Raw genomic sequence first — 14,672 nt, 5'->3', positions numbered from 1 at the left:
CCAGCAATGTACACACGAAAGGGTTGATGCCAGCAGTGAAATTCCACCGACTCGCAACAGAATGCACGAAACAGACAGCCGACAAGCATGGATTACTGCTGTGCGCAGTACAGCGTAAGTAAACTGTTGTTGCAGGCGCTGACAGTTCTCGTCGGAGTTCACGCGTCCTGAGAAATTGATTATGTGCACTATGCACTGAACAAGACCGGAGTTCATTCCTGCATCACTAGTACACCAATCAGTCGAGATTCTGTGAGGTACAAGGCCACTTCCTGTTTGCACCGGCCTAAGTGAAGCAGAAATGACTCGCACGCACTACTTAAGATGCGTACACATGCCATAACTATGCAGTGCGGTGAAATATTCTGTACAATTCTGAATCTGTTGACGTAAAGGCAAATGACGGCTGCACGCTCGCACACAGCGGAAGACACAGCGGCCCATGCACTTGCCGCAGGAAATGCAAGGCGACGAAAGCTTCGTAAAAAAAAAAAAAGCATTACTCGTTTTTGCGCGTATTTAAGTTTTCTAGCGCAAAGACGCAGCGAACAAGCTATTGCTATGGGAGTAGGTATAGCCTGGTAACACGTGCATTTTCACATGTATAGCCGTCCTTGACCTGTGAAACGCACTTCGCCCCGACGAGGACGACACCATCTACGCTTAACGGAGATTAACAATTAATGATGTCTTCTCCGATTGGGCGGGTCGTCTCAATGATGCGTTTTCGAAGACTGGTCCATTCAGTGGCGCGATGAGAGACGGTTGCTCCAAACGTCCACTGTACCTGTCGTACTTACTGTATTTTAGTGAGCTTACATTACTTTTTACTTAATTTCTTCACAAGCACACAGTGCCACACACACACGCGAGGGGGGGGGGGGGGGAGGGGGGGGGTCCCATGTCTTTGATATACATGCATAGAGTGGGCTTAAACTACCGATACTGATTATCGATCACGTCACGTAGTGGAAAGAAGACGCTTGCCTCCCCCCCCCCCCCCGGTCGGGCCGATGAACCCCCCCCCCCCCCCCGAAAAAAATTTCTGGCTACGCCCCTGGATCTATTCATATGTGCTTGTGCGCGCTGATACCATGCCTGTTGTGTTAGTAAGCGAAAGTGTCCAAGTTGATGCTTCGCCTTTCGGGCGAAACGGCTACTTTTTGCATTCCACGTAATGACATAAGTAGTCTTAATTAATTAATCAACTTCTCAAATATTATATTTAGATGAAAAGTGTCAATGATAAAATTGTAGAACATGAGAACTCCAGATACAGCTTTCTGTTGCTTAATACGTGCTACATAAAAGTTTTTTTCCGACCGTGAAAGAATCTCGAGAATACACGCAAAGTGCCTCGAGCGGCCAGTCCCGCGCAGCAATATTGCGTGTGTTCGCGGGCTTCTTTCACGCTGGGAAAAACAGACACCATGGATTACTATCTAAAAAAACTGCGTAAATAAGTTGTCTATTCAAGTTAGGTATACGCAAGATAACTGTTATTTTATAATTACTGATAATTACGTCTACAATCTAAAATACGCTGTAAACAATGCGCATACTCTCCGGGGTGAAGCAGTGACTTCGGTGTTGCGCTGCTAAGCCCAAGGACGCGAGACCAAATCCCGGCCGCGGCTGCGGCATTTCGACGTGGGTTAAATGCAAAAACGCGTGTACGGTGCATTGGGTGCACGTTGAAGAACGTGCACCCAGTGGGTCAAAATTAATCCGGAGTCCCCCACTACGGCGTGCCTCATTATCATATCGCCGTTTTGGCACGTACAACACAAGAATATAAATATACAAAGAATGAGCATGCTCGGTTTCGACTAAGGCGTACTGAATTTATTTGAGCTCACGTGGCATTTACAGCGAATGCAAGAGAATTGTTACCCGTGCTGTGTTGACTTGTGTAATTATTGCGCCAAGTCAGTCAGTCAAAGAACTTTATTTAAAGGCTCTGCGAGTTTGTGGGACGGGCAAATGGTCCCACCTAGGTGACGGCCAGGAGCTCTTGAGCCCTGGCGGCTTCCTCGGCCCGCTGGACAGCCCAAAGTTGATCGTCAAGGGCAGAGCTGCGCAACACAGTCTCCCAGCGCACGCAGAGGCGATCGCGAGAAGCTGCATGCCCATTATTGTTTGTTATGCCTCGACATTCCCATAGCATATGTTCCAGATTGGCTCTAGAACTACAGTTTTTGCATTTCTCTGTCTTGCACATGTCTGGGTAAATGAGGTGTGAGATCGCCGGGTTCGCATAAGTTCTGGTCTGTAATTGCCGCCATTCGAAAGACTGATTTTTGCTGAGCTTTTGATGAGGTGGTGCGAAAATGCACCTTTGCAATTTGTAGTGTTGTGTGATGTCATTAAATCTTGTCATACGATCCTTCCATTCCCACTCCTCTCCATCCTCGTTCTCGGGAGACGCTAAGGTTCCGGCCCTATTATCGGCCGTGACTCGGTCCGTAAGCCCTCAAGCCACGTCATGCGCCGTCTTATTATTATTGCTGTCTCCTGGCGAGGTGGAGGTGTGAGCGGGTGTCCATATTAAATAAAGATTCTTTTCTTGACTTTCGGTACCAGCCATTAGGATTCGTAGCGCTTCAGGAGAAATTCGGCCATTAGCGAAATTTTGTACTGCCGCCTGAGAGTCACTGACTATTACGTCCGCTTCCGTCTGTGATAGTGCTAGCGCAATAGCGATCTCGCAGTCTCGATGCTTACTGTGCTTGGCGTAACGCATGTTTTGCACTTCTTTTCGTGATCAATTACTACGGCTGTAAAGCCGCGCCTGTGTTTGTATCTAGCAGCGTCTACAAATACTGCGTCTTTACTATTCCCAAATTTCTTTCGTATGACCACTGCTCTGCTTTCTCTTCTGCCTTTATGGTACACGGGATGCATGTTCTTTGGTAATGGGGGAACGGTTATCGTATCCCTGACACCATTCGGGATGTCCACTTTGGTTCCGTGTTGAGTATGGTACCCAATAACTAGTCTTTTTAGTATGTCTCTTCCTGTGTTGGTCTTGGAAAGGCGTTCGTACTGCACTATCCGCTGCGCCTCTATGAGCTCGTCTATTGTGTTGTGCAGGCCTAATTCTAATAGCCTGTCGGTACTAGTGCTGATTGGTAGTCCTACGGCTTTTTTTATAAACTTTCCTAATGAGGCATTCTAATTTAAATTTTTCTGCAGCGTACAATCTAAGGTAGGGTACGACGTATACGATCCTGCTGATAACGAACGCCTGTACCAGTCTGATCATGTTTCCTTCCTTCATTCCACTGTGTCTATTGGCTATCCTTTTGATCAACCTCATAACTTGAGATACTGTACGTCCCTTCCAGCTTCCTAATGGTTTCTCCATTGTTGCCTTTTGCTTCAATGAGCGGTCCCAAAACTGATTTTATCAACCTTAGATATGGGTTTATCATCGGCAGTCTTCAATTCTATGTCCGTTTCTAGATTGTCTGCCCCCTGTAGCTCTTTGGTTTACGGCCCCTGCGAGTCGGCCTGTACAATAATAATTATGATTTTTCCGGTTCCCTCTAGGTATTGTTCGACTGTTTCAATCGCGCTTCGGAGTGTCTGTTCTATCTGCCCATCATTACCCTCCTTTACCCATTATTGCGCCAAGCTCTGAGCCATTTAAAGCTTTATTTGAAGCTTTATTTACCATAGCCATTGCCATACCCATTACCATTACCATGCCATAGCCATTACCATAGCCTTTAGCCATTGAAGCTTTATTTACCTCTTCCCCCGACATGGAACGTTTATGTTCTGCACCTTGTAATAGTCTGTAGCAAACACGTATTATCGCTAGTCGCTCGCATACTCTGTCAGTGGGCCGTCACGAAACGTCCACCTTTGAATATTCGTGTGCATTCCCAGTCACTCATGCTTAGCAGCATCGATTCAAGAGTACGCCCATTCACTTATTCCTTACACGTTGGCGATTGAGTGGACGTAAGTTTGCGTGCGACTTGGGGTGGACGTGTGTATATTGCATGCGAGAAACTTACTAGGACTTCGTCACTGTGTAACGAGTGGTACACTCTTGCCGACGTTCCGATGTTGAAGTCCTTTATTTGGAGGTTAGTGATACAGCGCACGCGGATGAGTGATTTTTTGTTTTGTTCTTTATCCTGAAGAAATATCGTGCATCGCGAAGGGCCGACAACACGGCAGTCCAGTCCTTGTGCAGCGGCGGTCCGTGAACTTGGGCACACAGATTCATTCCATTCCTTACCATGCCAGTCACTATTTTTGGAGCCGACTACTGCACACGTCTTCCCTCTACCGTTCCACGTTTTGCAGCATCGATGGAGCACAGATCGTTAGCGAACACCCAGTTGCATTTCCGACAGCTCATCGAAAGACAGAAGCAGTAATGTTATTGGGTTTTTTTTTCGACTGCTTGGGTTGCCACGCGGCGTAACTTTCGCTGAGGCAACTTGCGGTGCGTCGCCGAAAGCGCCATCTCGTTCCTCTAGAGCAAACTGCTCCGCGAAAAGAGTATATACTCAAACTCATACAAAGGTAATCACTACCGTTCATACACACGTCCACACGCACCAAGACGTACTCAATCACGTTTACCCTCACATCTACTCAAACTCGACTATGGTCACTCAGGTTCATACATCAACACACGCTAATGCAAACGTATTCAGTAACGTTCATATTCACGTCCACTCACACGTACTGTATCCACTACCGTTTATACTCATTATCACCAACAGATACGCATTCACGTTGATACTGAGGTCCACTCACGCCCTTCGTTACTCCCTCACACTCTACTCCAGCCTTTGAAATGAGTGGGTAAATGTACTCATGAGTGAGTGTGCCGACCTATGGTCAAGGGTACTCACACACATACGCACGCACGCACGCACGCACGCACGCACACACACACACACACACACACACACACACACACACACACACACACACACACCGCCATTGGTTCCCAGTCATGTTCAGTCTCATTTGTAGGTACTCAAGGGCACTCACATTCGCTCGCACTCACTCGTTCGTACTAGAGGCCATTTACGCTTACGAGTACGTATTTACACTAATACTCACGCCTACTCACTGCTCAGAGTAACTTCCGTTCCTACTTGCTCTACTAGCACCTGCTTATGCGTCCAGTCACTCACTGCGTGGTACTCTCAGGTTCACACTCACACAGACTCACACTTACAGGAACACACGTTCTAACTAACATTTACACAGACTATGTTAGCCACGTTTATAAGCTTTATACGTCAACTCATTCTCACCGACACCCGCTCACATCCATACACGTGTCCACTCACACCGGCCAGTACTCCCGTGAATACTCACATACTCACACTCACCGACACGCACACTCGCGTCCGCACACACTCAAACACTGGCACTCTTACTCATGTCTACTCGGAGATTACGGCGCTATCAGTCATGTTTATGAAGTGAGTTTGAGTATGAGTGAGCATACCCATGACCGAGTTGGGCGGCCTATGATTCCGTTTGTTCGCAACAGTTCTTCCATGCCTACAACCAACAGCATGCGCCCAAGCATCACGCGTGGGCAACCCAAGCTGCATAGCAGAGGAGTATGGATGCCCGACGGGTCTCGTAGCTGGACGAACTCCTTCCGCGGTAGCGAACACAGGTCTAGGGAATCAAATAGGAATGGCGGGGCCTGCCTGGAACGAATGGTTGGCGACGTGGTGTAGTTCGACGTGCCGCATTTCAGTACCCCTCTCCTCGTATCTCACATGCGAGGAGGGCGCAAACCATCCTTGCAGAAGAGTTGTGAAAGAAAAACAAGGCGCTCGTGCGGAGATACGTGAGGGGAATTATTCCCGCTCCAATGAGTATCAAGTGAATATACGGGTCTCGACCTCCACTCTAGTGGAGGTAAAATGGTATCGAAAACGGGAGGAGGAAATCCCCGACTACGGGAGAAGTGAAAAGAATCGACGGCGCCCGTAAAGATGCGGAATAGGGCTCACATTCGACAATGAGCGGGCAACGCGTGGAATGCCATCGGCTCACACCGCACGAGCTGTAGGATCCAGCTGACACCAGCCTCCTGCAATTCGTTCGCTAGACATCTCATATCAAATCTCACCACCGTTTCCTCTGCCAACTTCACTAGCGCTTCTCAATGACAGCAACAGCTATGGCTGCATCGCGAACCTGAAATTTTCTTTTGTTACTTAATTATCTTCCCCACACACGCCCAGGTTAACACTCACAACCGGATATTCATCGCAGCAACGTGGCCTTCCGATCATGAGCTGTAACATGTCAGCCAGCGGGCATCTTTGATTCTCGGAGTTCTGGCAGCCCACCGGCCGCCTGACGGCAGCCAGCTAGTTCCGGTCCTGATAGGAAGTCACGTGGGCTGGGATCCCAAGACAACCCGAAGCTGGCCGAAATTTGAAAAATCGAACGCCTGGACAGCGCTGGCCGCGGGATAGCTGTAAACATGCTAGCAGCATGTTAGTAGTCCGCCCATTTCTGCGATGCCAGGTTGAAAATGTGTAGTTTCATTCGGGAATACGATCACTTTTGCGAGATTTCGCGCGACTCGGCACAGGACGCGCACTGGGCACCTCACTTTGCACAGCGCAACAAACGGTGTGCGACGCGTCCGATTCCAAACGCGAAATCGTGCGCAACTGATAGCGGAAGCGATCGCTCGAGGATGCCTGCTCGCAGCGATCACGTCGGCCACCGGCGACATTTGAAATCATTTGACAAGACACGAAAAAGCAGGATATCGGGTACGTCTTCTGCATAAAATTTCGTTGCGACATGCTTGACTTTCATTTCAGAAAGTTTGCTTCGGCTGATATGCTGAAGGAGCTTGGGTTGCGGCTGGCGCATGAAAATGCACGCCCCCTGTGAGCAGCCAAAGCTTCACACGAAAAATAGTTTTCGTCGATCATGAGAGTATTTAAGCTAATGTTCGTGTGGTCATTACTCATCTTAACCAGTGCATTCGTTTAACATCAACGGTCTTCATATAGTTAGAACGCATCGCTTTCGAGCTGCCACCCAAGCATACGACGGAGAGACGGAGCGAACATGGGCTAACTGCTGAAAAAAGGATATCACCGCATTACGCGAGCGATGTGAAAAGGGATAGCGCCAGAGAAAGATGAAACGAAAAGGCACCGCAATTTGTGGGAATGAGCGTCGCCGTCTACAACTTCACGGACAACTTGCGCGGAACACGATGAACATGCATGATCGAGAGCGCAGGGCGTGCTTCACGGCCGGAAAGAAGCCTTCACGGGACACACAAACGCACACACACAAAAGAAACCTTCAAATGGTTCGCCGCCGCTCGCATGGCACCGCCTCGCAAGGCGGAACAGTGCGCTATAACACCCTAGTAAGACAACGCTAGAAGAAATGCAATCAGCGATTCACGCACCGCGCCGACGAGTACGCAAGCGCTCACTAAGACTGAAGTCCAAAACCACGTCAGCCGGTGCGGCGCGCGCTAGCATTCGGCGCAAGCCCGTTGGCTAAGCGAGGTACTAATAGTCCTCAAGGGCACGCGTTGCAATCCGTCAAGTCCCCACAAAGAAGGCGGCGAGCGCTCATCGCCTCTTTTTGTCGTCTGCTAGTCAGAGAAGTTCTAGAGAGCAGCCAGACAAAGCTCGTCAGACCAAGCTCGTCCTGACTGCATGGTTCTGGCAGCCCGTGGGTAGCCAGAACCGTCCAGGTCGAATAAAACGAACGCGCGGCGCAAGTGCGTCGTGCGGCGGGCGGAGAAACCCAAGAAAAACGAAGGCGCTCTGGCAACCCGCGGGTAGCCAGAAGTGGAAAATCGAAGAGGCCCACAGCAACCGATTCGACGAGTAGCGTACCTTACGACACGCGAGGAGCGCACCTCGTGGTTACGCCACGGCGACAATATCTTCGAAGGCATCCATTTTCTCCCTGGAACAACGGTTCCAATCTAACTATGTTAGAGTGTTTCAGCTAACTCCACTCGTTTCGCGCTGTTCCAGATGATCAAGGTACGCGTAAAGTGTGAATCGGCAGCACAATACTCACATGACATCTTCGGCGATTTGCGAGGAGCAGCAGACGTAACACGAACTGGCGTCGGCGTGCAGAACCACTCGCTATGGCGGCACCTGAAAACTAAAACGAGCATTCTACGAAACGGGAACCTTCCCCGCATGAGCGTCGCCTATCGCAGCGACGCCGTCTCGCAGCGGCCGGAGAGAGGCGATGGTGATTGGTTGGTCTTTCAAGAAGGAAGAAAAGAAGAGTGCAGTGGAAAGAAAGGGACAGAGGGAGGATGTACGCTAAGTTACCGCTCTCCGAAGTCCAAAGCTACGCACTCGAGCGCGCCCTGGCGCGGCGCTATTCCCAACGTAGCTCAACGACGATTTTAGGCGACTCCGGTAAACTCCGGAACACCAATGCGCCATCTGACGAGCGTTACGTCGCATTCGCTATCGCATTTGGCGCGCTTTGTGAACATGGTACCGTTGCCACGTACGCTGCTGCAGTTCTTGATGGACGCGCGCCGACGGAGGCAGCAACAGCGGTTTACGTTTGTGGTGCAAGCTGTTCGCGCCGCTATCAGAAGTACCGCTCCACACCAATTGTGTCTATATAAAACAGTATAACTATAATAACTGTAGATATTCATTGCAGATCGCAGGAGGACGGATGGCGTTATGATTCGAGGCATTCATAATTATCTGGTCATCGCATTATGTGGCCAACCTATAGTCGCAGAAGAGCGACTATTTGGTTACGTACCAGCATTGCGTCTCACAAGCAGAGGTCGTACAACCGTTGCCCTGTTTGGCGCGAAACAACAATGCCAGACCAAACAGCGCCAACTGTGCCTTGAAAGCAGTGATACCAGCCTGCTGTGCCTAAGTTATCCCTCAATTTGGCGGAAAAATCCCTAGCTTATACATTTATGGTAAAAGTATTTTATGAAACCATGGTCCACTTCAACTTGTGCCGCTTCAAATGACCGTAATAAAAACGAAGAGAATAGAACCATAATTCGTAGAACGCACTAATCGTTCGTATGTCTCAACCCTTGCCATGTTGCAAAAGATGGTACAGATCAGGTTCACTTTTCTAAGCTCTCAATTCACGCCACAACTTATGGCATGCATTAAAACCTCGTATGCCTCAACCGTTCCCATGCAGTAAATTAAAGGCACTACTAATTAACTTCAAGCTTTCCATTCAGGCTTCATTGTTCACGTGCTTCGCATGGTGGCCGCAGGTTGTTACCATCAGTTTTTCAAGGAGGGCACATTGTCACAGCTGTCCCCGATTCGTCGTCGGCGCGAAGTCAATCGACGGGGTAGACAAGCTGGTTGGTCGTTTCGTACGCAAGCGAGCACAGTGAAAAGAGTCAGAGTCGGGAGTAAACAAAAAAACAAGATATTTATCGGCTGATAAATACACACAGATTAATAAAATACAATAATAAAAAAGACACAAGACAGACTAACACACCTGAGCCTAATATACACAATGATAAGGACAAATTAATACGAGCGATTAACAGTACATCTAAAAATGAAACAGTGCGAGGATCACATACACAAGAATACACTTAACAGTTATTGACTAAAGCAAAGTTCCAATGAAAACAAAAAGAAACAAACGATGTCATACGCGTGGCCGAGCAGCAGCAGCAAGTCCATAAACCATGAAGTCGACGCACAAAGCTTTCCCGAAGAATGCTGGTGGCCGATCTTGTCGAGGTGGATGCGAATTGCTGGGCTGGGTTTCCCGGGAGTCTAGATTGGACGTCTTCTCTCAAGCAGGTTGAGCTAACTTGAGGCGAACTACCGTGAACTTCGTTGCAGACGCTGGTTTGACGTCTCGTACGTCAACAAGTTCCTCGGAGTTCCGACGTGGCCAGGCGGCCCAGGCGATACTGGACGGCACTCGCCCCCCGATGGCTTCTCAGCAGCGCATGGGTTCAGCTTCTAGACTAATCAGCAGGGCCCAAAACATGCGCTTAAATAGCCTCTCCTTTCCCTAGTTCCCTAGGTAGGGAAACTGCCGCTACGTAGCATTCTCCGAATTCAGCTCTCTTAGCTCCCAACAGTCTTGGCCGCGCTCTCACTATGGACGAAGAACCGCAGATTAGCCTCTCTCCCAATGTCAAGGGCCAAGGTTGAGCCCGGTACTACCACGTGGCCGTACGCGCACACTTCGGGGTCCGTAAGCGGCGTGACGTGTCTGGAATCGAGATGGCAGCCCGAGCGGATATTTTGTAATTGTCGCGTCATATCAAGCCGGTTGCAAAAGACTGACATACATTCAATTTTTCCTAAATGTTCTGATGCAACAACCCGTGTAACAAAATTGATGCACAAGTTTTCTGAACTCTCTTACAGAGCAGTGAATTGACTGTTGCGCGGCGTCTGACCGCCCGCTTTGTCGCCTTGTTTTAGCCTGAAAAAACAGCTTTTATGGCAATTTCCTCACGAAAAGTCCTGATCCATATGTGAGGCTACGACGCGTGTTACAGTCCGCTGACATCGTTGTTATTTTCTAATGCTGCCGAGTTTCTGGAGAATAGTAATAACCTAAATATTTGTTTTGATTCTCGTTTTCTATGTCGAGTACCGTGAACGTAAGCGTTCGACAAGATGCAAACAGGAAGCGACCCCAACCCGAGCCGAGTTGCGAGAATCCTAGGGACCGAGGGTTGAGAGTTTGCCCCATCGAGCACTTGCAGCGCTCGCCTGCGTCTTTTGTAGAAAATAAACTCAGTCTGTCTTCGGCCACCAACCGATGCGCATTCCTTTCACGGACGGGGCCAGACCCCGTACGTAACACTGACGACGAGGAAGGAGTAACGAAGCGGATAAGTTTTCGAAGTTAAGGCGATGGCTACAGAAGGAATGCATGGTGCCATCGAGCCTTTCTCGGCCAAATCATGGGCATCGTGATCCAGCGTCTCGACTTTTACTTCGTGGCGAACGACGTCAGCGACGAAGCGAAGAAACACGGCGCTTCTCCTTACGCTTTGTGGTGCCGACACTTTCGAGACTGTGTGCGCGCTGGTCATGCCGAAGACTCCGGGAGAAGTCAACTTCAAGGATTTAGTCACACTTCACCGGCGGCACTTCGACCCCAGGCCATCCGAGCTTTACAGCCGGTGCGTGTTTCAACGACGCGACCAACGGCCGGACGAGTCGATCAGCAGCTATGTTGCAGCACTCAGAAGCTTGACAGCCGACTGTAACTTTGGAGCGCTGCCAATGGTTGCAACATCGACGACGTCACCTGACAGCCAAACGACCGCCTCAATAGCGAACCCAACTATGCTGCCGCAAGATGTGATGCTCCGCGACAGGTTCGTCGTGCGGCATACGGGACGAACATCTTCAGCAGAGAAATATAATCGGAAAACTTACGCGGAAGAAGCCGCTCTGGGTAGCTTCATGATAGAGGTTGTACGCTCCGGAAGTTCAATAATACAATATCGATTCGCTTTAAAAATATTTAATTTTCAGGAATATCGCAAAGTTTTGCGTGTTATTAAAAGTGCGTAATTTGCTGCACCCGGTTTCGTTATAATCGGGCTTGTAATTGTAATCGGGTAAATATAATTATATGGTTTGTCGGCGCAATACGTATAGGTTCGTAATGAAAGCTTCCCTTTATTAATACGAATATTATTATTATTTTTCGTATTATTAAATGGAAGCCCCTGAATTTATATTTATTGTGGGGTTTTACGTGTCACGACAACGATTTGATTATGGCGCACGCCAGAGTGAGGGACTCCGTGATTACTTTTAACACCCTGGGGTTCTTAAATGTGTGCCCAATGGACGGCGCGCGAGCGTTTTTGCATTTCACCCCAATCGAAATGCGGCCGTCGCAGCCGGGATTCGAACCCGCGCCCTCGGGCTTATAGTATAGCGCAACGCCCTTGCCGCTATGCGCCACATGGCGGGCAATACGAAGAAGCACGTGTCCGACGGTGGGACAGTACCTCGGTCTCTGCAGTACTAGAGCCCGGCGCTCTAACCATTCGGCCACAATCGCACCCATACTTCGCTGGTGCCAACGCTATCCTCTTTAAGGCGAACGTGCTCTCGCGCGAGAGCTTAGCGACGTGCGACGGTTCAGATGCTGTGGCCGGTCGTGGCGCCGTGTCGCGGTTCTCCGCCGTTTTGCCTGACGACGGTTAGGGGTCGCTTTCTGCGCCGAAGACAGCTGGGAAGACCGCTTAATTTTGATTTACACTGATTTTGACAGTGCGAGGAATCAGCTGATGTACTATATACATTATGCTTCGTTTCTCTCATGTAATTACTTTCCTTTACAACGCACCCGAAGCAAAAGGGGGTACCAAAATAATACAACTGCTAGTAATCTGGCAGACTCTTATCAGCCCGTGATACCATAAAACCGTACTTGCGGTTAGGTTTTACCTTTAGCTCGAGACTGTTAAAGCAAAAACAACGTACAACATGCCTTTCATCTTATCGCTTCGTGCTAACGATCCATCTGAATATTGCTGCAGGTTGCCAGCACCGCGATAATTATAACACGCTGACTATACGATTCCAAATGTTCACACATACTGAATGAGAGGACACTGCAATCTCTGAATTTCGCAATGTTTATTAAAATACACATTGCACTTCTCAAAGCAGAAGTTCTTAATTGCACAATGTTTTTGCCACTGGGTTCCTACCCGCTGTCAGTAAATCTAACCATACAACAAAATTGACCACGGTGAGTTCAATAGTCCTTGCACGTTCCTTGTGACGCGAACGTTCTTGTTTTATAACTAGAACCGGTCGTTGGTGGTGCCGCAAAATCCTTCGGGCAGTGGTTGAGACCCCATCTTTACGATATTGCGCAGTAACGCGAGGTTTTCGGCGTCTTCCAGCAAACCCCAGGAACCAGGTCCCACCACAAACTCTTCAGCTGTCATGGTCAAGAATCGCAACTTGGGGAAAAAAGTGCGCATAAGCGCTTTCACTTCGAGCGGGCTCTCCGACTGCAGGCTCTTGACACACTGTTCCTGGGCCCAGCCGAACACGGCTCTGATCAGGCTGTCCTCGGAAACCTTCCTGATCCTATCCACGATATATCGAACGGTTCCTTCGAGGGCTGCGCTGAATTCCTTCGAGGTGAGGATGGCCGGGGCATTGGATGACGTCAGGAGCGTTTCCGCGATGGCATCCATTTCTGGCTCGCGGCTCTGGATGTAGTAGTCGATGAACGAGCACAGCCGGTCAGGCTTTAGGTTATTTTTAATATACAGGCTGCAAGCGTCTACAAGACCCTGAACCAGGTACTTCTTGGCCGCGAACCTTGCGTGCAGCGCGTCGTCGATGCTCTTCATCTTCGGCTTGCCGGAGTACAGGTACCTGGGTGGATAGAAAGAATGAGCAGAAAGACGTAGACAGACTGCCCAATTACACAAGTAGTCTTAATTAATTAAACAACTTCTCAAATATTATAATTACATGAAAAAGTGTCGATGACAAATTGTACAGCAACATGAAAAACTTTCGATCCAGATTTGTATTGCTCAATACGTGGTACATAAAAGTGTTTTATTGCGATAGCAACTAAACGGACACTCCAAGCGCATTACTGCCGTCGCCGTCACCGTGATGTTCCGTATAAAGTACAAACACGATAACATCGTCGCCGCGCACTGGACGCTATATGTGCGAATAAAAGCTTCTGAGGGTCAGCCGATAATCCCGGCTCAATCTCGCGCGCGCGTGGGATGAAGGCGGGGCGGAAGCACGCCGTTTTTGGGGCCGGGTGAGGCGGGCGGAGGGGGGCTACCCCAGTGGAGGGCTGTTGCTTACAGTGCGGCCGCGCGGGCGCCGTACCCTGAAAGCGATCTGCGACGTGTACAAAGTGCGCACCCGCGCGGGCCTCATCTTCAGAGCGATCTGCGATGTGGATAAAGTACACCCTGTGCCGGTAGCTTCGTATGCGCTGTGCTTTCGGCGTTTAGTTCGCGTTGAAGCGAGAGACAGCACGAAGGTAAATTCGCTCGCGGCTGCTGCCGCGCTTCCTGACTCCAGCGTTTTCACAGCGAGTTTCCGTGATCATCGAGCGAGATGTGTCCATGTCTACCCGTACAGAGACACTTGGACAGAACCAACCAAATGCCGGACACCATGTTTGGTTTCCGAAAGCACCTGAGCACGCAGGACGTGCTCATACAGATCAAAGAAGAGGTCATGAAACAGGCCACGAGGCATTCGCCACGCGCCATATTGGCGCTTGACCTCAAGGGAGCGTTTGACGTCTCCCACGTTAGCATCCTGACCAACCTCCAGAGCACTGGCTGTGGAGAACGGGCGTAAAACTACGTACGATGTTTCCTAACAGATCGGAAAGCAAGAATCAGAGTGGGGGAGGAAGTATCCCCGCTTATCGAGTTGGGCAGTAGGGGGACCCCTCAAGGCTCTGTCCTTTCGCCCATGTTGTTCAACATGGCACTCCTGCACCTGCCCAAGGCGCTCGAAGCGATTGAAGGCTTGGGGCACGTGCTCTACGCCGACGACGTCTCGCTCTGGACGACGAAGGCTGGATCCCACGGATGGATGCAAGACACGCTACAGACGGCGGCGGAAGTGGTGGACAAATATGCCAAGGAATGCGGCCTAAGATGCTCG

The 14,672-nt window shown here is 49.7% G+C and overlaps 1 protein-coding gene across 1 annotated transcript in view; it reads right to left on the bottom strand.

The window, feature by feature from the left end:
* Window positions 1–8,152, bottom strand: part of LOC119459151 (BTB/POZ domain-containing protein 6-like) — a 34,713-nt gene extending 26,561 nt beyond the window's left edge. The window contains exon 1 of the mRNA XM_049671184.1: window positions 8,068–8,152. Within this exon, the coding sequence (XP_049527141.1) occupies window positions 8,068–8,074 (7 nt within the window). The 5' untranslated portion in view covers window positions 8,075–8,152. The remainder of the gene's footprint in view (window positions 1–8,067) is intronic.
* Between the last annotated feature and the right edge of the window lie 6,520 nt (window positions 8,153–14,672).

Source organism: Dermacentor silvarum, chromosome 7 (assembly GCF_013339745.2).
Source record: "Dermacentor silvarum isolate Dsil-2018 chromosome 7, BIME_Dsil_1.4, whole genome shotgun sequence".
Lineage (NCBI taxonomy): Eukaryota > Metazoa > Arthropoda > Arachnida > Ixodida > Ixodidae > Dermacentor > Dermacentor silvarum.
The sequence above is the reverse complement of the archived record's forward strand: the minus strand, read 5'-3'. Positions and strand labels throughout refer to the sequence as shown.